A 25,016-nucleotide genomic window follows, 5' to 3' on the forward strand; every position below is an offset into this window, starting at 1 on the left:
AAGCTATGGATTAGTGATTCTGTGAATGGAGAAATAATGTGCTTCTAGGGTAGCAGACATCTTAGTGTTTTGAGGGCATATAGTTTTCCCATTTCATCTCTGTGGTAGTTAGAATAACCCTCTTCTTTCCATAAGTAACAGGAAGAAACTGAAATACTTTTTGGGGAGGGGATAATAAACTCCTAGTTTTAGCTTGTGGTCCAGAGAAGAGTACCTCTCATCACAGTGTTTGCCTTTGTTCCTAGTTTTCATCAGTGCGAGAAACTTGGGCCTTGGCTACGCTGGCGCTTTACAGCGTTGCAGCTTTCTCGCTCAGGGGTGTGAAAAAACCACCCCCCTGAGCACTGCAAGATACAGCGCTGTAAAGCACCAGTGTAAATAGTGCCGCAGCGCTGGGAACGTGGCTCCCAGCGCTGCAAGTTAAACCCCATCAGGATGTGGAGTACAGGCAGTGCTGGGAGAGCTCTCTCCCAGCGCTGGCGCTGCCACCACACTCGCCAGTGCAAGTGTAGCCATACCCTTAGGTCAGTAGAATTGTAAATAGTTCTTGAGAAGCTTACCATGAGAGTGTCATAGTAGGTGCTTGAGTCAGTGATTCCTATCTCTGCAGAATCCAAGAGAGCTCTCTTCTGCTCATCCTTGTTTGTCTCATTTTGACAACCCTAAGTTTGATCTCCTTTAGTATGGAAGACACATACTCAGGATTTTTCCCTCAAGTTGCTTTGCTGTAGTGGCAGAGGTCAGAACTTGGCAATAGCTGCTCTCCTTTATTTTTCTGGCAGGCAATTCCCTGGCATTCTCCTTGGTGAGCTCATCCCAACTAGGGGTTTCAGAAGAACATCTGACTGAGTGTCAATTTCTTCACCCTCTGACGTTCTGGCAATATAGTGTGGTATAGAAGACAGCCCCAGTCCTTTCTCACTAAGCTTTAATTTGCTTGCAGATCTCTCTTATTGACTCAGTAATCTCTGAATTTGTGGTTTCTTCCTTTCACTGTAATTGCATTTCATATTGTACTTTGAAAGGTATGGGTTATTTTAATCTCTGGAACAGCTTTTGAAAAAAATCACTGAATTCATAGAATCGTAGGATCAGAAGGGACCTCGAGAGGTCATCTAGACCAGTCCCCTGGCTCTCAAGGCAGGACTAAGTATTATCTAGACCATTCCTGACAGGTGTTTGGCTAACCTGCTCTTAAAAATCTCCAATGATGGAGATTCCACAGCCTTTTTAGACAATTTATTTCAGTGCTCAACCACCCTGCCAGGAAGTTTTTTCCAAATGTCTAACCTAAATTGCACTTGCTGTAGTTTAAGCCCATTGCTTCTTGTCCTATCTTCAAAGGTTAAAGAGAACAATTTTTCCTTCTTGTAACAACCTTTTATATACTTGAAAAATGTTATGATGCCCTGCCTCAATCTTCTCTTCTCCAGACTAAACAAATCTAATATTTTCAATCTTTCCTCATGGGTCATGTTTTCTAGACCTTTAATCATTTTTGTTGTTCTTCTCTGGACTTTCTCCAATTTATCCACATCTTGCCTGAAATGTGGCTCCCAGACACAGTACTTCAGTTGAGGCCTAATTAGTATGGAGCAGAGCAGAAGAATTACTTCTCATGTCTTCCTTATGACACTCCTGGAATGATGTTTGGCTTTTTTGCAACAGTTTTACACTATTGACTCATATTTAGCTTTTGATCCTAGACAGTCATTTCCCATTTTGTATATGTGCAACTGATTGTTCCTTCCTAAGTGGAGTATTGCATCTGTCCATATTGAATTTCATCCTATTTCAGACCATTTCTCCAGTTTGTCCAGGTCATTTTGAATTTTAATCCTATCTCCCAAAGCACTCGCAACCCATCCCAGCTTGGTATCGTCCACCAACTTTATAAGTGATGAAGATACTAAACAGAACTGGACCCAGAACTCGACCCAGATCTCATCCCTGAACTCATCCTAGCAGGACCCCTCTCAATATGTCCTTCCAGCTTGACTGTGAACCACTGATAACTACTTTCTGAGAATGGTTTTCCAACCAGTTATGCACCCACCCTATGTAGCTCTATCTAGGTTGTATTTCTCTAGTTTGTTTTATGAAAAGGTCATGCAAGCCAGTATCAAAAGCCTGAACTAAAGTCAATATATACCACATCTGTCTCTTTCCCTCTCCAACCGTGGCATCCACAAGGCTTGTTACCCTGTCAAAGAAAATTATTAGATTGCTTAAACATGGTTTGTTCTTGAGAAATCCCTGCTGACTGTTACTTAGCACCTTATTATCTTTTAGGTGTTTGCAAACTGACTGCCTGATTAGTTGCTCCATTATTTTTCCAGCTACTGAAGTTAAGCTGACTGGTTTGTAATTCCCCAGGTTGTCCTTATTCTTTTTTTTTTTTAATAGATTGGCACTATATTTGCCCTTTGCCAGTCCTCTAGAATGTCACCCGCCTTCCATGATTTTGCAAAGATAATTGCCAATGGCTCAGTTATCTCCTGAATCAGTGCCTTGAGTATTCTAGGATGCATTTAATAGGCCCTGGCAACTTGAAAACATCTAACTTGTCTAAGTAATTTTTAACTTCTCTCTTTTAGCTTCTGATCCTGCCTCATTTTCACTGGCGTTCATTGTTAGATGTTTAATTGCTACTAAACTTTTTGAGATATTGTGGTCTGAGTCATTTGATCTGCAAGGTTCATTCCCTGGCCTTCCCACACAGCATTTCCCCTCTGTAGTGATCCTGTGGGTGTGCAGGAAGAACTGCAGTCTGACCTAGATACAGCCTAAGGAGTTGGTTTCTGACACGGGATGCAGACATTACAGGGTTATTGAAGAATTAGTTCATCCTCACATGTCCACATAGTTTCTCTGGATTCTGTCTATCTATCATAAAATACAATAAAATTGTGTTGTCCATTATGTTTCCCCACTTCTGAGTAGCTTTCATCCAAGCATGTTCGAAGTTTTCCAGTTAGACTTTGAAGAGGGCATTGTCAGATAACCACTTCAGTAGCAAAGATTCATACACTGTAATTCATCCTCATGTTTAGCTTTTGGTTTCTTTCAGATAGTCATTTAGTATCCTAAAGGGGGACGGTTCTCGCTGCTGATCCTTTCACAAGCAATGGAGTTACCATCTGAGAATAAAATTAGGTTGAGAATGTAGTAGATCCAAAAGACTTCAGTCATGATTGGCTAAGATTACTTGACTAATGGGACCAGAGCTGCGTAATGGTGATTTGAACTGAAACAGTATATATCTAGGTTACAGAAAAACAAATTTCCAGATAAGTAACTACCATTTCTTCTTGCTGCAAAACTGTAGAAAGCAAACTCTGCCTCCTGCTTGTTTTAATCAGTATTCACAAGTTTGTGTTTCTTCAGCAGAGTAAAACTAAGGAAGTGGTACTGAATGACCCTGATGCATCAACAGCCAAGGTTGCATTTTGTGTTAGAACTAGTGATTGCTTGTGTATCTAAAATTGGGCAGCAGATGGATCGCATTTTTTCTAAAAGCGCATTCCTCTGCCCCAGTCTCTCAGCACTTAAGACTACTGCAGACATCTTCACAACAGAGCCACCCACTTATGATCAACAATATGAGAGTTGATGTTTCCGCTCAATAACATAAAGGCACTTAAATGCCCTGCTGCGCCCCAGTTGACCTCCCTGGGGTGAACTACTTGAGAGCCAACCTTTTCCCTATTGAAACTGAGATATTTGCTATTCAGCACAGCTGTGATTTGAGACCAGGGAAGCAGTACTAAGTCAGAATCAAATCTACATGCCAGCTTATTAAGGTGACAAGAAATGGTGCCTATGGAGGTTCAAGCAATGATTTAGAATAACTTGTCCTTTTAATGCAGTTTCAGTAAGATTGACATTAAGTTATTAGATGTTAAAGAAAATAATCAGAGTGCTAATGGATACAACAGAAACCCCATAATGTTAGTCTGAAGTTAATTCACAGACCCTTTAATCAGGAGTTGAGTGCCATCATACTATGGCTAGTTTTAAGTAGAGCATATATTGTTCTGCATGTTTTTCTAATAGATTTATGGCATTAATCTAGTTATATACTACAGTTCACATAAAGTTGAAAGGGATCAGAGATTATTTAAACAAGTGAGGATTCCCCCCTGCCTACCCAACAGAGCTGAAGTCACTTAGCTCCTCATGAGAGCTTGATTTAAGAACAGATGAGTATCTTTGCCTAAAAATGGTTTGAACACCACTGCACCAAATCTAAGGCCCATTAAGTCTGCTTTGTGTCATCTTAGTCACGCAAACCGGCAGTAGGTCTTTCTTTTGACTTGTGTGACATGCTTTCAGAGGCCTTCCACTGAGAATGTACCATAACCGGCCTCTAGATATACAAATCTAGGAATCGTCAAGTCATGCTTTCCAGCTGATCTTGACTGGTTAGAGCATGAAGGGAAAGGAGAGGGTTACATACGGTGGTGCATGTTCTTTAACTGCATTCTGTGTCTATTCAGAGTTATTCCTGGTGAGCTTTTAGTCTGGGCTTTACGAAATGGACCATTTCCCTTTAACTCCATTTCCCAACTAGCTTTCAGATCACTCTGTTGCTAGAATTTATGACTGAATATACAAATGTTTACTTGCCTTCAGATTAGGGCAACGTGCATTGGTAAATCCACATGTGTAGGTCTACATAGTTATCATGCTTGTCTGTAAACATATATTAGCATTCCAGCTTGTTTAATTCTCAGCTTCCACATTCCTTATGTAGATTTGGGATCACGTGTGGACGGGAAACCAAGAGCTAAAAGAAGTTGTCAGACTGTAGTAAAAATGCTCCAGGATTGAGTTGCTTAAACCTGAGGAGGACTTCTTCATTTTGCCTGCAAATGAGTTGTGTTTTTCTATAGTTTATGCGGAACTCCATTTTCTTTTTCCCTTTCTATACTTTTGGTATGAGCCACATGAACGATGTTATAGTTGATTTATTGTATTTGTTAATAAATGGCTTTCATTTTTGATTGGGGGTGTTTTGAAATGCAGCTTTTATTCAACATTTTAGTCCTAATTCACAAATACTTCCTGTGAATTCTGTAGTCTTAAAGTAAGAGAACAGAGTGAGACTGTTTGCTTTTTTAAAAATAAATACCACTTTGCTCTTACACTTCTTTCCACAGTGCACTGACACTCCTCTCTCCCACACACACACATTCTCCCCAAAACTGGGATTCTTTTCAGATAATTTTTTTTACATTAAAGTGTATTTTGTGCTTAGAACACTTATTCTGCATAGCTCTATGAAACAGCAAACCTCTTCCATCTACTGAAATGCCTTTAAACTAGTTAGGACACAGGCATATGTTGTAAATATTCTGTAGCAAAATATAGATTCTAATTTGTGATTTTGTTGTTGATAATGAAATAAGGAATTTTTGTACCTTTTTTTTTAAAGGTAAGCAGGTAAGAATTCCAGGTCTTTTTAAAATCATCTTTCTATATCATCTGTATTGTTGGAGTTTTCCAAAGAGTTTATTAAACTAGATATTGATTAGTCTGGAAGAAAGAATAGGGATTGGTTGATGTTAACTTGGTTTTTCTAATAATAATTACTGATGATATTTTGTGTGATTGTTTTAACAATATATATTCTTATATTTTGATTAAACAGCATTTGTAGATTTGGTTTGACCATCTGTAAGTGCTGCTGAGTAGCTGTAAAAATATTTTCATAAGATAACAGAAATGACCCTCACCAAGTGACTTTGTTTTGGAAGTTTACAATCTTCTGATTGTAGAACTACCTTATGTTAGTTGCCAACTGTATTGTGCCACACTGAAAATATAATGGTAGTATGTAGGTTTCTAAATAGATTTGTCTAATAATAATCCACATACAACTGCACATTTAATCTACTTTAAAAATAGTGTTCCTAAATAGAACAAAATGCTGCCTAATCAACATAAATTGCTTATTTGCGATATTTAATAGAAGTAGCTTTTGATGTTCGTACTGAATTATTCAGCTTTGGATAGTGCTTGCATGCAATAAAATAACAAGAGTACTAGTTTTCAATATCGGCCAGCATTTGTGATTAGACTATTTATTGGCCAGTAAATGTAAATTCATGCTGCCCTCAGAATATTTAATAGATTCATAGAATAAATAGAAAAGCTTCTATCATATGTAAACAAAAATATACTTTGAACTTTTTAGTAAACTCTGCTAAGCTGTCAATTTCACATAATGTAAAAAGGAAAATGTTACTACCAAATATCTTATGGTAGAATGTAAGTTTGGCAGGATTTGAGTTTTATCTGTAAATGTTGATTTCACCATATACACACAAACTGACCTTTGATGATGAGTGACATTTATAGCAAAGTAGGAAAAATGCTGCTTGAAAACTTACTAGAGTGTTGGGGTTTTTGTTTTTCTTTTGGGGGGCGAGGGTTAGGACATTTATTATGTGTATGTATTTTTTGACATGTGATGTTGATAATGTGTTTTCGTGGTTATAAAGCTTTAACATCTTGAATCTCAAAGTCTACTGTCATTAAATAGTCTGACCCCTCAACCCCATAATTTCCTGCAACTGTGAACATCGAAATAGGTAAAAAAAAAAAAAAAAAAAAAAGTTTATTTTTAAACATCTGTATTATAAAAAATATGACTAGGTAGAATTTGATATTATAACATATTTACTTCTGTTCTATTAAGATAAAAATGTTTTGATTGACACATACATTAGTATTTGAAAAAATTTAAGTATGGCACAATTATTTAGACTACATATGTACTTCTGAAGTCAAAGATCAAATCACTTTGTGTTTCTGCTAGATGGTTTATCCTCCTTAATCCATACACTGTAAGGAAACCAGACTACTAAATTGGCAGAAAATAGGTTGGGTTTCTGGAGTGGAAGGGTCTGTTTAAAAAAAAAATATATAGAAAATTATTTTTTTCTCAGTTTACAGTTTGCTGCTTAAACTCCAACTCTCCTTATGTTCTTCTTCGAGTGCTTGCTCATATCCATTCCAATTAGGTGTGCGCGCGCCGCGTGCACGTTCGTCGGAGACTTCTTACCCTAGCAACACTCGGTGGGCCAGGAGGTCGCCCCCTGGAGTGGCGCCAGTATGGCGCCTGATATATACCCCTGCTGGCCCGCCCGCTCCTCAGTTCCTTCTTACCGCCCGTGTCGGTCGTTGGAACTGTGGAGCACGGCTAGCCGTTCTCCACCTCCCTAGCGTTTCACTCTTCTGCAGTTTAGTGTTTATAGTTCAGTTATTATAGCAATAGTTGTAGTTATAAAGTTAATTTAGTGTAGTTGTAAATAGTTATACTGAGGATTGGGGATTCGCCCCTTTTTCCTCCCCGCGGTGCCGGGGCCCATGCCCGGTTCACCCGGCTTTAAGCCTTGTGCGGCCTGTCATCGGCCGATGCCAACAGGAGATCCGCACGACTCCTGCCTGAGGTGCCTAGGCGAGTCCCACCTTGTGGACAAGTGTTGGATCTACAAGGCGTTCAAGCCCCGAACGAAGAAGGAGCTGGACAGTCGCCTGAAGCAGATCCTGATGGAGGCAGCGCTGACTCCCCCACCATCGGCACCGACTCCGGCACCGGGACCAAGTGTCGCCTCCGCTCCGGACCGCCCGGCGCCGGCGAAGGCTCCAACTTCCCGCTCGGCGCCGGCACCGCTCACTCTCCCCGAGGAGCAAAAAGCACAGGGCTCCTGCAGTGCCTGCAACTGCATCACACTCAGAGCGTGCCTCAAAACCTGACCGCCCGGCACCGTCATCTGCCGCGGCACCGAGCGTCGTCGCACCGTTGACTCCAGCCCGTCAGAGACCGTTGAGTCCGGTGCCTTTCAGCTCCCCAGTGAGGACAGGGGTCGAGCTTGTCGCGCCCTCCACACCGGAGGCCTTCTCAGCGGCACGTGACCTCATCGCACTGACAGAGCCCGAGCTGCCCCAACCCCCGGCACCGCCGGTGCGGGTTATCCAATCGATGGGCAAGCCCGCCATGGTATGGCTGCATTCGCCGGGCATCGGTCCCGTTCCAAATCGAGGGGACCACTCCCAGCGTCGCCGCTCGAGTTCTAGACGCCACTTGCAGTCCCAGGACCGCTACCTGTGGCACCGGTCGTACTCACGGCACCGTTCAAGATCCCGGTAGCCGTCGTACTACTCTCGGCACCGGTCTAGATCATGGCACCGACGTTCCTACCGCAGCCGGTCCCGGCATGGCAGTGGATGGCACCGGTCGACCTCCCGGCACCGAGCTGGTAGCAGGTCCCAGTCTAGATTGCGGTACCGCCATGACTCCCAGTACCGTTCACCGGCACCGCGCAGCGACGTCGGGATGCGCAGGGGCCTGCCACAGTCATCAACGGCCCCTCCATGGCCTTCGAGGCACTCGTCCGCTTCTTCCCATATGGACAGTGCCTCTTACGGGGGTTCGGATGTTCACGCCCGCACGAACCAGGGTCCACCTCAGTGGTCCTTTTGGACGCCCTGGGCGTACCACTAAGCCCAGGGCGAACCTTCGGGACAAGCTCGCTCCAATCCATCGGAGCGTCGTGCACCAGAGGCCACAGTCAGTCGCCCCCCCCCCCCCTTAGGTATGGAGGAAGACCCGACGGATCCCCTGGTGCAGCAGGATGCCCGGGAAACAGAGGCCCCTCTAGACGAGGTTTCCGTGCAAGAACCACTCCTCCCTGGGGTGTCTTCATCCTCGTCCCTGGATGAGGCGGTAGCGGGCACATCTTCATCAGGTCCCCCGCCGATTGATCTCCGGCCGCGTCAGGACCTGTTGAGGCGAGTTGCCCAGAACATAAATCTTCCTGTAGAGGAGGTCCTGGAAGTAGAGGACCCGGTAGTAAGCATCCTCTCGGCGGAGGCACCGACCAGGGTAGCCCTCCCCTTCATTAAGTCGATCCAGGCGAAGGCGGACACCATCTGGCAGTCTCCGGCCTCCATTCCACCCACTGCCCGCGGCGTGGAAAGGAAGTATATGGTACCATCCAAGGGGTATGAGTACCTCTACGTACACCCCGCTCCCTGCTCCTTGGTGGTACAATCAGTCAACGAGCGGGAACGCCACGGCCAACAGGCTCCTGCACCAAAATCCAGGGAAGCCAGACGCATGGACTTGCTGGGCCGTAAAATTTATTCTGCTGGAGGCCTTCAGCTCCGTGTGGCAAACCAGCAGGCCCTCCTGAGCCGTTACAGCCACAACACCTGGGAGGCTGTCGGCAAATTTACAGAGCTTCTCCCCCAGGACTCACGCCAGGAATTTTCATCTCTCCTGGAAGAGGGCAGGAGGGTCGCCAGGACCTCGCTACAGGCATCATTAGATGCCGCAGATTCAGCGGCGAGGATTCTGGCGTCGGGCGTAGCCATGCGCCGTATATCGTGGCTGCAGTCTTCCGGACTACCGCCGGAGCTACAATACACGATCCAGGACCTGCCATTCGACGGGCAGAGCCTCTTCTCTGAAAAGACGGATCCCAGGCTACAGAGCCTGAAGGATAACCGGGTCATCATGCGTTCACTGGGAATGCACACGCCCCAGACTCAGAAGACCATTCCGCCCCTACCATCAGCGCACTTACCCCCCGCCTCCCTCCTCGTCCCTCTTCAGGGACCCCTCTCACGAGTAACTCATCGTCCAGGAGGTTCGCAAGCTCCTGTCCGTTGGGGCTATAGAGGAGATGCCAATGGAGCTAAGGGGCAAGGGGTTTTATTCCCGGTACTTCTTAATCCCCAAGTCAAAAGGGGGCCTACGACCCATCCTGGACCTGCGAGGCCTGAACAAATTCATCAAAAAGTTCAAGTTCCGCATGGTAACCTTAGGAACCATCATCCCTTCCCTGGATCCCGGAGATTGGTACGCCGCTCTTGACATGAAGGATGCGTACTTCCACATTGCGATCTTCCCCCCGCACAGACGGTATCTCTGCTTCGTGGTGAATCAGGACCACTACCAGTTCACGGTCCTCCCCTTTGGGCTCTCCTCGGCCCCCCGGGTATTCACCAAGTGTACAGCGGTCGTCGCGGCTGCCCTGCGACGTCGTCGTATCCATGTCTTCCCTTACCTCGACGACTGGCTCGTTCGAGGCACGTTGGAAGCGCAGGTGACCTGGCACATCACCATCATCACGGAGCTGTTTACGAGCCTAGGTCTGACCATCAATCCGGACAAGTCCACTCTGATGCCTACGCGGAGCATAGAATTCATAGGGGCAGTGCTGGACTCCAACCTCGCGACGGCCAACCTCCCCCGGCACCGATTCCAAGCCATAGTGTCCATGGTCACAAGCCTGCGGGCCTTCCCGACCACATCTGCTCGAACGTGCCTCGCTCTTCTGGGGCACATGGCTGCATGCACCTTCGTCACCAGACATGCAAGACTCCGCATGCGCCCATTGCAGACCTGGCTCGCGTCGGTCTATCGACCAGGCAGGGATGCCATAGACACAATCGTTAACGATTCCACCGAATGTTCTAGGCTCCCTAGGCTGGTGGACAACGCCCTCCCAAGTGTGTGCGGGCCTACTGTTTCACGCCTCACAGCCCTCAGTGTCCCTGACAACGGACGCATCATCGCTGGGCTGGGGTGCGCACCTGGGGACCCTGTGTACACAGGGTCTGTGGTCGCAGAGAGAGTTGACTCTTCACATCAATGTGCGGGAGCTACGGGCCATTCGCCTAGCACGGCCGTTGTGTTGCGATATTCACGGAAAACACAACGGTCACGTATTATATCAACAAGCAGGGCAGGACCCAGTCCTCCCCGCTGTGTCAGGAAGCAATACGTCTGTGGGACTTTTGCATAGCCCACTCTATTTGTCTAGTGGCCTCCTTTCTCCCGGGAGTGCGGAACACCCTTGCGGATCACCTGAGCAGATCCTTTCTGTCCCACGAATGGTCCATCCGTCCAGACGTCCTCTATGTCATTTTCCAGAGGTGGGGGTTTCCCCAGATAGACCTGTTCGCCTCCAGATCGAACAGGAAATGCCAGGTGTTCTGCTCCCTACAAGGTCGCTCCCCGGGCTCCCTGTCGGACGCGTTCCTCATACCGTGGACGGGTCGTCTTTGCTACGCCTTTCCACCCTTCCCTCTCGTCCATTGAGTCCTGGTCAAGGTCCGGAGAGACAAGGCCCGCCTCATCCTGATCGCTCCGGCGTGGCTGCGGCAGCCTTGGTACACCATACTGCTCGATCTGTCCCTGGCGAATCCGATTGCCCTACCTCTTTGGCCAGACCTGATCACGCAGGACTTCAGCAGGATGCGCCATCCGGGTCTACAGTCCCTCCATCTGTCTGCATGGCTCCTGGCTGGTTAAGCCAGTCCGAGTTGCGCTGTTCCGATGCAGTACAACAAGTGTTGTTGGACAGCAGGAAGCCTTCCACGCGTTCAACCTACCTAGCGAAATGGAAACGCTTCTGCTGCTACGACCCACTCGCCGTGCTAGTCCCCACCATTTTGGACTACGTGTGGTCTCTCAAGCAGCAGGGCTTGGCGATCTCCTCTCTACGCGTCCACCTCGCGGCTATATCCACCTTCCACCCAGCTGGCAAGTCCGTATTTTCTCACCCAATGGTGTCAAGATTTATCAAGGGTCTGGAGTGACTCTACCCTCAGGTCAAACGGCCTACTCCTACTTGGGACCTGAACCTGGTTCTAACCAGGCTCATGGCGCCCCCCTTCGAACCCTTAGCCACATGCTCGCTGCTGTACCTATCCTGGAAGGTGGCCTTCCTAGTCGCTATTATGTTGGCCGGCGAGTCTCAGAGCTTCGGGCTCTGACCGTGGACCCTCCGTATACGGTGTTCCATAAGGACAAGGTACAGCTGCGACCGCACCCGGCGTTCCTCTCTAAGGTCATCTCCGCCTTCCATATTAACCAAGACGTCTTCCTGCCAGTCTTTTACCCAAAGCCGCATTCATCCTGAAGAGAGCAACAGCTCCACTCCTTGGATGTCCGAAGGGCTCTCGCGTTCTACACTGAGAGAACTAAACCCTTCCGGCGTTCACCACAATTGTTTGTGGCATAAGCGGAACGCATGAGAGGCATGGCAATCTCCTCCCAGCGTATCGCATCCTGGGTCACGTCCTGCATCAGGACATGTTACGACTTGGCCAGTGTGCCAACGGGACCCCTTACCGCCCATTCTACCAGGGCTCAGGCTTCCTCGGCCGCGTTTTTGGCTCATGTCCCCATACAAGAAATCTGCCGTGCGTCCACATGGTCTTCTGTACACACCTTCGCATCACACTATGCGCTGGTACAGCAAGCTAGAGACGATGCCGCTTTTGGCGCAGCAGTTTTACAGTCCACAACATCTCACTCCGACCCCACTGCCTAGGTAAGGCTTGGGAATCACCTAATTGGAATGGATATGAGCAAGCACTCGAAGAAGAAAAGACGGTTACTCACCTTTGTAACTGTTGTTCTTCGAGATGTGTTGCTCATATCCATTCCACACCCGCCCTCCTTCCCCACTGTCGGAGTAGCCGGCAAGAAGGAACTGAGGAGTGGGCGGGCCAGCAGGGGTATATATCAGGTGCCATACCGGCACCACTCCAGGGGGCGACCTGCTGGCCCACCGAGTGTTGCTAGGGTAAAAAGTCTCTGACGAACGTGCACGCGTCGCGCGCACACCTAATTGGAATGGATATGAGCAACACATCTCGAAGAACAACAGTTACAAAGGTGAGTAACCGTCTTTTCCCTCAGCACATGGACACTTATTTTTTTTGGTAGGAAGTGGGAACTGATATTAATAATGTGTGACCTCAGGACCACCCTGTCAGTAGTTTCATGTTTATGAGAAATTAAAGAACGGTGTCCCTAGCATCTATTTGTCAGAGGGTGGAGATGAATGGCAGGAGAGAGATCACTTGATCATTACCTGTTAGGTTCACTCCCTCTGGGGCACCTGGCATTGACCACTGTCAATAGACAGGGTACTGGGCTGGATGGACCTTTGGTCTGACCAAGTATGGCTGTTCTTATGTTCTTATGTCAAAGATCTTTGCATGTTTACTGAGTTACATACATATAAAATGACCTCTTTGAGAGAGGTAAAGTTAAAGGGGGAGAGTTGCTGGTTGATGATTCCTCCCCCTTCCCCCACTTTTCCAGTTTCTTTGGTCTTAATTTCTATCTATTCATACTGGTAGTATGGCAAGTCAAGCAAGCATTATGTAACTTGATTATGAGGAAACTACTGCCTGAATAGGTGCACACCAAACTAAGTTTAGTAATTTCACTGCTGTGTTAATGTTGAGCATTAATGTTGGCTGTGTGGCTTTCTGTTTACAGTTAGATTTGGGATGTAATTTTCAGAAGTGCTCAGTTTTGACCTACCTCTGATCTCCTTTGAAATCAGTGGGTGATTACCTTGACTTCAATGGGAATAGAACTGGTCACATGGTAAAACTCTTTTTGGAGTGGGAGCAGAGTTAGACCTATGCTGAGCACCTAATGACAGGTGACTGTAGTGGGGCTATAATTCCATGGTGTGTTTTTGGTGATGCCATTGCTGAAAAGACTAGGCTGTAGTCACGTGTGAAATCAGCAGAGCCCAAAGAAAGAATTACAAATCCATCATTCAAAATTTGCTTTGTTGTTTTAAAAAATATATATAATCCGTAGATTTCATTACTAGATTAAAGCCTCATACAAACCCTGCTTTTCCTGCTTGCCCTAGGACTGTCCCTGCTGCCAAGCCCTTCCTTTGCTGCTGTTTTGCTCCCACATATGGCTTCAGTTGATTTTTTCCGTCCCGAGGGTCATCTTTAGTTGCTGCCAGAGAGGGATACTGGCAGTTTCCTCTCTAATTCTGATGGCTGTTTTGGGGTGAGGGAATGACAAGCTAATGGCTAAATCATTTCATGACTGCATGGATGCATGTAGTGTAATATCAGTACATTGAATCATTGGGTTTTTTCCATAGATGATATTTTTAACATATTAAACTAAGTTTTGACATGGTTTGTGTTGCTGCATTTCATTATTTAACTTGACAATGGAAGCATTTCTGCAGTAGAAATATTGGAGCTACCTCTCTAAAGTTAAAACAGAACACAAAGCCACAATCTGAGTAGTGAGAGTAATCAATTTTAAATGTTGATTTAAAATGTGACAAGAATAATTTTTCTAATGCACTAACCTAAATTTCCACCTGATTTACCAAAAACCAACACACTAAATTCTGATTAAAGGTTATTCAAAGATCCAGTTTTCTCTTGCAAAAATTTTTATTGGAAGCTAACAGAATATATTGATTCCTACTGCTCCAGATAGATTGTGAGGAATGGACAAAAATTATCCACTTTTCCATAACGTGAGAGGAAGCAAACTTTTATCCTCACACACAACTATTTCAAATTTGATGACAATATATATCTCCAGATCAGTGGCACCACTATGGGCACCCGCATGGCCCCACAATATGCCAGTATTTTTATGGCCAACCTGGAACATCGCTTCCTCAGCTCTCATCCACTCACGCCCCTTCTCTACCTACGCTACATTGATGACATCTTCATCATCTGGACCCATGGGAAGGAGTCTCTGGAAAAATTCCACCACGATTTCAGCAGCTTCCACCCCACCATCAACCTCAGCCTGGACCAATCTACACAGGAGGTCCACTTTCTAGACACCATGGTGCAAATAAGTGATGGTCACATTACCACCACCCTATACCGAAAACCGACCGACCACTATGCCTACCTTCATGCCTCCAGCTTCCATCCCGGGCACATCACACAATCCATTGTCTACAGCCAAGCACTGAGGTACAACCGCATCTGCTCTAACCCCTCAGACAGAGACCAACACCTACAAAATCTCCACCAAGCATTCTCAAAACTACAATACCCACACGAGGAAATAAGGAAACAGATCAACAGAGCCAGATGTGTCCCAGAAGCCTCCTACTGCAAGACAAACCCAAGAAAGAAACCAATAGGACTCCACTTGGCCATCACATACAGTCCCCAGCTAAAACCTCTCCAACGCATCATCAGGGATCTACAACCCATCCTGGACAATGATCCCACACTTTCACAGGCCTTGGGTGGCAGGCCAGTCCTCTCCCACAGGCAACCTGCCAACCTGAAACATATTCTCACCAGTAACTGCACACCACACCATAGTAACTCTAGCTCAGGAACCAATCCATGCAACAAACCTCGATGCCAACTCTGCCCACATATCTACACCAGCGACACCATCACAGGACCTAACCAGATCAGCCACACCATCACCGGTTCGTTCACCTGCACGTCCACCAATGTAATATACACCGTTATATGCCAGCAATGCCCCTCTGCTATGTACATCGGCCAAACTGGACAGTCGCTACAGAAAAGGATAAATGGACACAAATCAGATATTAGGAATGGCCATATACAAAAACCTGTAGGAGAACATTTCAACCTCCGTGGCCACACTATAGCAGAGCTTAAGGTGGCCATCCTGCAGCAAAAAAACTTCAGGACCAGACTTCAAAGAGAAACTGCTGAGCTTCAGTTCATCTGCAAATTGGACACCATCAGCTCAGGATTAAACAAAGACTGTGAATGGCTTGCCAATTACAAAACCAGTTTCTCCTCCCTTGGTTTTCACACCTCAACTGCTAGAACAAGGCCTCATCCTCCCTGATTGAACTACCTCATTATCTCTAGCTCGCCTGCATATATATACCTGCCCCTGGAAATTTCTACTACATGCATCTGAGGAAGTGGGTATTCACCCACGAAAGCTCATGCTCCAAAACGTCTGTTAGTCTATAAGGTGCCACAGGATTCTTTGCTGCTTTTACAGATCCAGACTAACACAGCTACCCCTCTGATACCAAACTTTTTCTGATTCTAAATGCACTTCTTCCCCCTACACCTCCAGTCTCCCTCTGCTAAACCAGAATAGAACAGCTTTTGGGGGAGGGAGGAGGAAATCGATCATTCTTTATTAGACTTTCCAGAATTTGGACACCTCTTGTGTGTTAGAGGCAAATTTGTATAGTGGTCTAACTCTTTATACACTAATAACAAAATACCTGTTCTTAAAGTACACAGTGACCTTTTTATCTATTGTATTCAACATTGACCAAAAATTTGGAAGCTGTTTCCCAGTTCTCTATTGATAAGTTATATAATTTTATCCTGCAGTATGTCTGCTCTTCTACACATTACACCTCAAAAAATTAACTTCAGTGATTAGATCCAAAGAGATTACTAAACTGCAAGGGTTAATAGAAAAGCTGTTTCTGCTTTTCATAGACACATAGAAATGTAGGGCTGGAAGGGACCTCAGGCGGTCATCCATCCTTCTTGCACTGAGGCAGGACTTAGACCAGGGGTCCCCAACGCGGTGCCCACATACTGGCCGGCAGACGAGCGTTTCAGCGGCGATGCCTCTGGATGACACTGCTTGCCTCTGACAAATAGCGTCATCCAGAGGCGTCGCTGCTGAAATTTCGGCGGATGCTCATCCACCACCACGGTCCTCCATGGCTCATCATCCAGCACCTGCCAGACGAGAAAGGTTGGTGACCACTGGCTTAGACCATTACTGAGGCAGAAATACTTAGACCGTTCTTGACAGTTATTTGTCTAACTTGTTCTTAAAAACCTCCACTGACTGAGATTCCTTTTTGCTCCTCCTACAGCAGTTTCTAAAGTATCATATACACAACCAAACCTTCCAATTATTTGTTTTGAACCTGAAGAGCAGCTCACCTGTTTGCACCAAATTATTACTGGTAATTGCTAACATCAGGGACTGGCAACCTTTCAGAAGTGGTGTGCCGAGCCTTCATTTATTCACTCTGATTTAAGGTTTTGTGTGCCAGTAATACACTTTTAACGTATTTAGAAGGTCTCTTTCTATAAGTCTATAACAAGGGTAGGCAAACTATGCCACGGATGCTGAAGGCGGCACACGAGCTGATTTTCAGTGGCACTCACAGTGCCCGGGTCCTAGCCACCAGTCTGGGGGCTCTGCATTTTAATTTAATTTTAAATGAAGCTTCTTAAACATTTTACTTGTTTACTTTATATACAACAATAGTTTAGTTATATATTATAGACTTATAGAAAGAGACCCAGAAGTAGCACATCTCTTGCCAAACCTACAACACATCTCAAAGTGGGAACTCAAACTAGTGTTAAAGAAGATCTTGGGGACTCCTTTGTTCTCTGTGGTGTCATCGAAAAGTGAAGAATTTAATATGAACATTTCCAGCTCTTCATACAGTGAGATGATGCATCTATAGAACATTGCTTCTAGATTTCTTATACTGATTACCGGTAAGTGGGATGGGTTAATCATCTTTCCGTTCTGGTGAGCAAGTCTTATTAGTTTTATGATGTCCAAGAAGCAACTGACTTGTCATTCTAAAGAGATTTGTTTTTCAGGGCATTGCTTGCCTCTCAGTAACAAGAGGCAACATACAATAACAAGTTGTACCCAATGATATATCCTCCCCATCCTTACTTGACTGCTGGAAGGAAGAAAAACCTAGAGATGGTAAATGTATGGCTATATCCTACAGTCATGGTCCCCGTACCAACTACTTTGCCAAATGGAAATGATTCTTTATCAGAATTTTTATAAGAGGATGCTTATGCATCATTACATAACAGGGGTGGAGCAGGTTACAAAGATTGGCATCTGTTCATTTTGGTGACGACCACTTGCTGACCTTCCTACCCAGAAGCAAATCAAAGGTTTTACAACTAGAGAAATAAGTGACTGGAAAATATAATATAATTAATATAATATAATATAGGGAGGAAAAGGGTTTCTGAAGACAGCACAGTAATTGGAGAATTCTGCTTGTCTGTACTTGGGAATGGGGCAAAAATGTAGGCTGAGTTTTTCTGTGTGCGCTCAGCTTCTCTAGGGAGCAACAGAGAGGAGCCTCTGTCTGGGAGCCATTTGATTTTTCTCCTCAACCTCAGTTTAAGGCCTCCTCTAAACTGAACCAGCTGGGTGTTTCATCCCAGGGGCCATGTGCCAGCCTGAGATTTCAGGAGTTACTTGCGCTTCAGCTAAACTTCCTACATGCCCTTTCCCAACACGCTCCTGCCTTGGCAATTTCCTGCACTGCTGGTGTGAGCAGGGGAGATGCAGGAGCCAGCTCTACTGACACTCTGCTTGCTGGAAACTCCCTCATGCTGCTCTCATCCCCAGTAGCTGTTTATAGGCAGTCTCCATTCTCTTTGTACCTCCTGGGCAGTGCAAAGAGAGCAGAGCAGGGATGAGAATCTCTGAGATTTCTCGCTTCACACTTAGTTTTACTTGAATGTAGCTGGTTTGTTTGGCATTTCATCTCAGTGTGTGATAAGGTTTGTGACAGAGAACTTGCTTACTTTATTTCATGTGAAATATTTTGAGCCATGTTGCTCCAAAATAGGATGTTTTGTTTTGTCTCGTCTCCTGGAAACTGCCAAGTACTGATTAACACCCTCCCCGGAAAAATTGCATGCACTGTTGTGCTATCCATGTTCACTTGGGGAGGTACTTAAATGTAGTCTTCCCTCTCCCTTTTTAAACAGAAAGGGATCTAGCAACATGCAGAATGTGTGTAAGTTGCATAGAGAGCACATAAGGTACACAATAAGGCCTTGTCTACATGGCAAACCTTTTTGTTTTGTTCTTAGGACTAACTTATTTTTTTTCCAGATAAACTGTCTTGCTTTTTTTGAATTATCTGGCATCTTATTTTGCATAATTGCACTTCCAAAGTGGATTAATTACCCTAGACTTGAATGAGGGTGGGTTTTGTTTGTTGTTTGAATAGGGTACATGTGGATGTGTGCAACAGCTGTAGCATTTTGGATTAACTATTCTGCTTCTGGCGGTCCTCCCACTGTTGTCCCACACTGCATGGTTTCTTGCCTGGGTTGGCTTGTCTTTTTATTTCTGTGCCCTGTACTGCGTCAGGGTCACTTTTACTGCATGTCATCTCCCAAATTAAATGCTAGCAGTCAGCCAAGAGTTCCCTTTTGCGATTCCAATTCGTGGCGAGTTCACACATGTGGAGCCACATACCATTTATATCAGCCGTGCCCTGTGTGTCTGCGTGATCCTGTATGGAGATCCTGGACTCCCTTGCCCTCTAGACAGAGGCGCATATCCAGGCCTATCTGAACAGCTGTCACTGGAATGCCAGGATCTACTAATGTCTGTCAGAGCAAATGTAGGAAAAGGGGTTTTCCCAGGATATGGAACAGTGCTGCCACAAAGCGAAGGGGCTGTGTCAGAGCTACAGTAACACAAGGGAGAGCAACAGGACCTCCAGTAAGCCTCAAGCTACCTGCCCGTTCTGTGAGGAACCGACTCAGATTTTGGCAAGGGAAGCCATCATCAAACCCTGGAATAGGCTTCTGTGCAATCTGGTGAGGAGGGCTACAGAAGGCACCCAAGCAATCTTCAAAGGCACTGACCAGGAGGAGACTCTCCTGAACAGCCAAGATCTCTTCAGGATGCCAAATTCAAGCCAGACACTCAGGTGCCAGAGATGCCCTCCAAAACCCTGGCTGAGAGCCAGCCTTAAATTACTCCATAGGGGAGAGTACTAGTAAGTATTATGTGCTGAATTACAATGCAGCAGTAAAGGGGGATTTAAACAATTTTGTTTCATGTACTGGCTGGCAGCTACCATTTTGAATAGAGCCTCTCACCATATGCGCAGCTACCCCTGTCTCCCTCTCATACCCTCCCTTCCCCCCTCCCCCAAAAAAACCCCAGCCCTACTCAAAGTGGCATCTTTAGCAGAGACTTTAAGTGCTAAAGCATTTAGTTTTGTGAAGTATCGTGTCCCAAAACCATTGGCCAAACATGCCACTCCCTTGCGCCATGTAATTCTTCCTTCCTTCTGGTTGACTGCCATGCCCCTACTCAAGATGATGGCCCGCAGGGGTTAAAAATAAAACATATTCTGGTTACAATAAACATGCTAGCATTGCAAATACAGAAACGGAAAAAGCAATAGAAAAAGTACTTGGGCTCACAACTTAATCACTGCCTTCAGCTTTTAGCTGCCTTTACATTCTATGAAGTAAACTGCTAAAACTAGGCTACTGACACATTTCAAAATGCATAGAAATTGTACAGCATTCATGACTATTTTTAATGAGACTCTCAGAATTAACCCTGTAGATTCAAACCAATTACTGCTGAAGTCTATTTTGTAGTGCTCTTTGTGCTGATATATAGGAGCTACGAAAGAGAATTTAAAGCAAAGGCAATGCTCTATTTTTACATGGATTTGCAAGGCACTTGCAGCTTTCTCAGGGCAGCCAAAGGAGATGGTGTATCCCTTTCAGTTCTGTACAAACTGGAAGCAAATACTGGCATTGCACATCTTCCCAGTTTGCTTATTTCCTCGATGAACAAGACTCTTCTCTGCCTTTTGGGGACATGCATCAAGAAAACATTCTCCAGCATAAGGGCAGCCCGTGGAGATGCACATGCAGTTACTAACCTACCCCTTCTTCACCCACGAACAGCTCACCACCAGTACCCAAGCCTGCATTGTAGATGAGCCTTATAGAAAAGGGAAATGAGGCAGGAAAACCACTTACCATCTCCCCAGCCTGGGAAGAGATGATGGCGATAGGATTCCAAATATGTAAGGGGGACAAATAACGTTTGATCACTGTTGGTGTGGAGACCACTATTGGGCCAACAGCATCTTGTATGTTCCTGTAGCACCTGAAGTGCCCCAGCCCTTGTGGACAGGAGGCTTATTAGCTGCTGAGCACCTGAAAAACCTTTCAAGTGAAGTAAAAGAAGACAAGGCAGGAGATGTTTGCTGACTTTGTCAGTGCATTTTGGCAGAGGGCCCAGAGGCTTTCAAGGGAGTACTGAGACACAGAAAGGGACGTGCAGGAAAGGCTGCTGGCAATGATTCACTAGCAAGCAGCTCTTCTAAAACATATTGTGGTTCTGGTTGTGAACAATGCCCCCCACACACTTAGCTATGTCTTGCACAATGTGGGGAACACAGGACACTGGCAGCTGACTTTCAGCCCTCCAGATAACAGGGGATCCCATTCTTAGTCGCCAAATCTGATCCCTTCCCACACCATTCCATCCCCAGAAAAAGGAGAGCGGTTTGGAGCCCTCCTTCCGTGCCAACACACCTATGTGAGCTCATCAGTTGAGCTATGGAAGCACGTCAATACTTTATGCATGCTCTGCCATGGTTCCACTGGTTTTAAGTTTGTAATGTTATGTTGAATCAATAAAAGTTTTTATTATGAAAAATTAGGCTGAGAAGTTTCATTGGAATTCCCCCAATACACCAATTCCTAATAAAATGTTAAATGATAAAAGATGAAAACACCACATCACCTGTGTGTGAACACATTTTACAAAGTGCTCACTCTGTATGTAACTTCTCAGTGACTTAGCAAGAGCACCCACCCTCAGCTTCCAGCTCCCCAGCCATTGCCTTTCTCCATGGGGACCCGCATCTCTCTCCCTTCTGACCACAGTATTCCCTGGCTGCGCAGCTCCTGGCCTTCACTTTGTATTTCCCAGCAGACAGCTTGCCAAGGATACCTGCCTGTTTTCCCTTCAGAGACTGATAAGAGTAATTGTTAAGAGCTGTAAGTTACCAAACAGCACTTCCTATGCAAGCCTACTTTATTCTTAAGGTAAAAAGCATTGCAGAAAAAATGTATTAAAAATAATAGAAGAACCTACATGTATGCCAATAAGCTGATCAGAATTAATCTCAACCCTAACAGTGAGCAGTGTTTTCTCCATGCTACCTGTCAGTAGCTCAAAAATGGCATGGCCTGCAAAAAAGAGATGATTTATAGGATGCCAGGAGGGGAATGCTGGGAGTTTCATTTGACATCAAATCCCAGAATTCCAGTAGATTCCAGTAGGCATCCCACAATGGAGGAAAAAAACAAAAACCAGCAACAGTGCTTTGTGAATATTTCAAAAAAATGAAGAGCTGTGTGGATGCAATGATTCCCAAGAGAAGTAGCTTAAGCTAGAATCAACAAAGTGCGTGGTTGTACTTTTTTTGCTATACTATTTAAAAAAGCATATTCTAAAACAAGATCTTGTGTAAAGAAAGCTCAATAACATTAAGCAAGTGAGACTGAATCAGTTAGAAGGAGAAGATAACACAGAAGATCAGTCCTGGTAGGGAGGGAGAACAATTCATCTCGGGGAAAAATATGCCCCAATTTATAATCATCATCTTAGCAGTCATTCAGTATTTTGAGATTCCCAGTATTTTTAAAGCACTGTTTTTCATAAAGTGTGATTCTACTCTGAAGATGGTTCTACTCTGTAAAAATGGCAGAGTGAGTTTACTGTCTGTCATCTATCTGATGAGTTTCACATTTAGTTCACAAATAAAAGGATGGAGGGGATTTCCAGCTGTGAGCCATGAGAACTAAGTTTGGGATCTGAGAATCAAACTGGATTATTTCCTCCTTGTGCCTCTTTTAAAACACTAGTGATTTCCCCAATATTAATTCCCTAGAGAAACAAGGATCGGGCATGCTCGGGCATCATAAAAGTTTTCATGAGTCCCTCTGTGCCACACACAAAACCCTAATAACTGTGAGATGTACAGTCTGACAAAAAGTTTCTATATGTGCTACTCTGATGTAGAAGGGCAGTGTCTCCTTTCTCGTGTACCTAGCAGAACCTCTCAGCTTCCTTCAGTCACCTGTGTATTTAGGAAACAACTCCTGTGATGTACATTACTATATGTACATACGCAGCTAAATAAAGGACCAGAATGTTTTCATGAGTGCAGGAAAGCCTACAACCTCATATTCTAGCTTGGAGATGGGGAATTAAAAAGGAAAAGTGCCACCTCTGCTGTATGACTATCACAGAAATACTGTGATGGCTCTAGAGTTCTGGCCCTGTAGCTTGACAGGTGGCAAGGTCTCCAGCAACTAGTACAGCTTCATGCTACTGAAACCAGTTTGTGGGTTTCCAGGGCAGCTGGTTATTTGTAGGAGCTATGCTGTCTAGGATGCAAGGAGGCAGGGTACACATAGTGCTAGTGAAGGTACTGGGCCTCTATGCAAATAGCACTGGCCTCCATTAGATCCCAGGGCTTTGATCACCTGGCTTCTTGACTCGTAAGTACATTCCTACCTCTTTCAGAAACAATTCAGTGAAACTTCATGAATACAAGTGTGGTTGCCCTGAATTGTGACAAGTTGCTATTGCCACAACATTTGACATAATATGCTAAATATTCAAAGATCTGCATACATTCCTATATTATACCAGGAAATGAAATAACTTTTAGACTGTGTGGCTGCTGTGGTCTAACGTGTTGCCTTATCATCCCTAGTGGTGTCTGACTGCTTACTGAGCTCCATAAGAACCCAGCAACTCAAAGTTGCTGCCCCATCTTTATTGTGGTTATGTATCAGCTGACTAGCTGCCTATGCTGCGCTCTTTCCTGCATTCCATAATATGTTGGCTTATGCATATTTGTGATGAGTTTTAGCATTTTCCAACTTCCGTACTTCAGTTAGCATTTTCAGTTCTTGTACATTAAAAACACAGTATCCTGTTAGGTATTAAAGTAATACAGTATATTATTTTTCTGTGTAAAGAACTAGCTGTGTTCCATATTCCTCCTCCTGATGTACTGCTTGTGTTTGGATTAAATGTAGTTTGAACGCAAATAGAGGAAGTTGTGGTCTAGTGGGAGTCAAGAGACACACGTTCTGTTCCTAATTCTGCCACTAAGTCTCTCGATGACTTCTGGTCCTGAGCTTGTGAAGTGCTGAATACTGGCAGCAAAGTGGAGTTGAGTACTTAGTACTAGAGCTGAACTGGGAAACAAAAACTCCATACTATGACAAATTTAATTTTGAGGGGGAAATATTTACATCCCAAATCTGGGAAAACCACCCTCCCTCCACTACCACTAGAAATTCTTCATGGAATTGAAATCCCACAGTATTTTTGTTTCAGAAGCGCAGAACATCCCCACAACGGGACAATTTGATGTTTCCAAAACAAAATAAATGCCCTCGGATTCCTGGCTGCCTGCCTGGCAGGTTGCAGTGGAAACAAAATGCCTGGGAAGCCTAGACTGGCTGCCAAGGAGTGGAAAAACCATGGAACTGTAAATGATTTTCAGATGGAAAATAAAAAATTTTTGGTGGAAAATTTTGATTCTGGAAAATTCCTGACCAGTTCTACTCAGCATTTTGTAGGTTTGAGACTTTCACTTCTTTTTGGGCTTGTCAGTTCTAGGAAAAATAGAGTGTGGTTATTTTTAATTTTAAAGTGTCAGCAAATATGTTTTAGAATCCTAGTGAAGTCAGGGCAGCTTCTAGTTTTAACACATTGTTACTGGTCAGTGTATTATCTGGGGGAGTTCATCTCAATCAGCTAACACTTGTTAAAACCACTTCTTATTCTGTCTAGGGTTTTAACATGTTAGCTGTCACATGTTTTTGTTTGTTTAAAATCACGCACATACTTCTCCCGAGTTTGGGTAAGCAGTGTGTGTTACACATAAGATGACGTAGGAATAATAATGTATGCCCACCTTTTTAAAGTGGTTTCAGACTTGTAGATGAAAATAAGATCTAAGCGTTATTTAAATTAAACATTTTCAATAGTAAGAATAAGCTCCTTCTTTAACATAGTACATTTGTCATCTTTATATAGTTATGGAAATTTAGAGAGGAAACCTTACTATATACATCTAATAAATCAAGGGTTACAGTTTGAAGTTTTCTTCTTCTTTAGATGATTTTTTTCTGTTTCTATCAATATATTCTTATTTTGTTACATTATAAACTAAAAGAAAACAGAAGATTTAATAATAAAATTACATGATCTTGGTCTCTATTGTAACAGGATGTCACAAGTATAATATTTTATTTCCTTTTTAAAAAATTTTTAGATATGGGAAAATTGTATCCACAAAGGCTATTTTGGATAAGACGACAAACAAATGCAAAGGTATGTTTGTCTTTAAATTATATTTGCCTACTTGTTT

General features: G+C 44.6%; 1 protein-coding gene across 4 annotated transcripts in view; it reads left to right on the forward strand.

Annotated features, from left to right (window-relative positions):
• RBMS1 (RNA binding motif single stranded interacting protein 1) overlaps positions 1 to 25,016 on the forward strand; it is a 204,140-nt gene that overhangs the window by 112,508 nt on the left and 66,616 nt on the right. For all 4 annotated transcript variants that reach the window (XM_030579894.1, XM_030579895.1, XM_030579897.1 and 1 more), the window contains exon 3: positions 24,921 to 24,979. In XM_030579894.1, coding sequence (XP_030435754.1) covers positions 24,921 to 24,979 — 59 coding nt within the window. The remainder of the gene's footprint in view (positions 1 to 24,920; positions 24,980 to 25,016) is intronic.

The sequence above is a fragment of the Gopherus evgoodei genome, chromosome 11 (genome assembly GCF_007399415.2).
Source record: "Gopherus evgoodei ecotype Sinaloan lineage chromosome 11, rGopEvg1_v1.p, whole genome shotgun sequence".
Lineage (NCBI taxonomy): Eukaryota > Metazoa > Chordata > Testudines > Testudinidae > Gopherus > Gopherus evgoodei.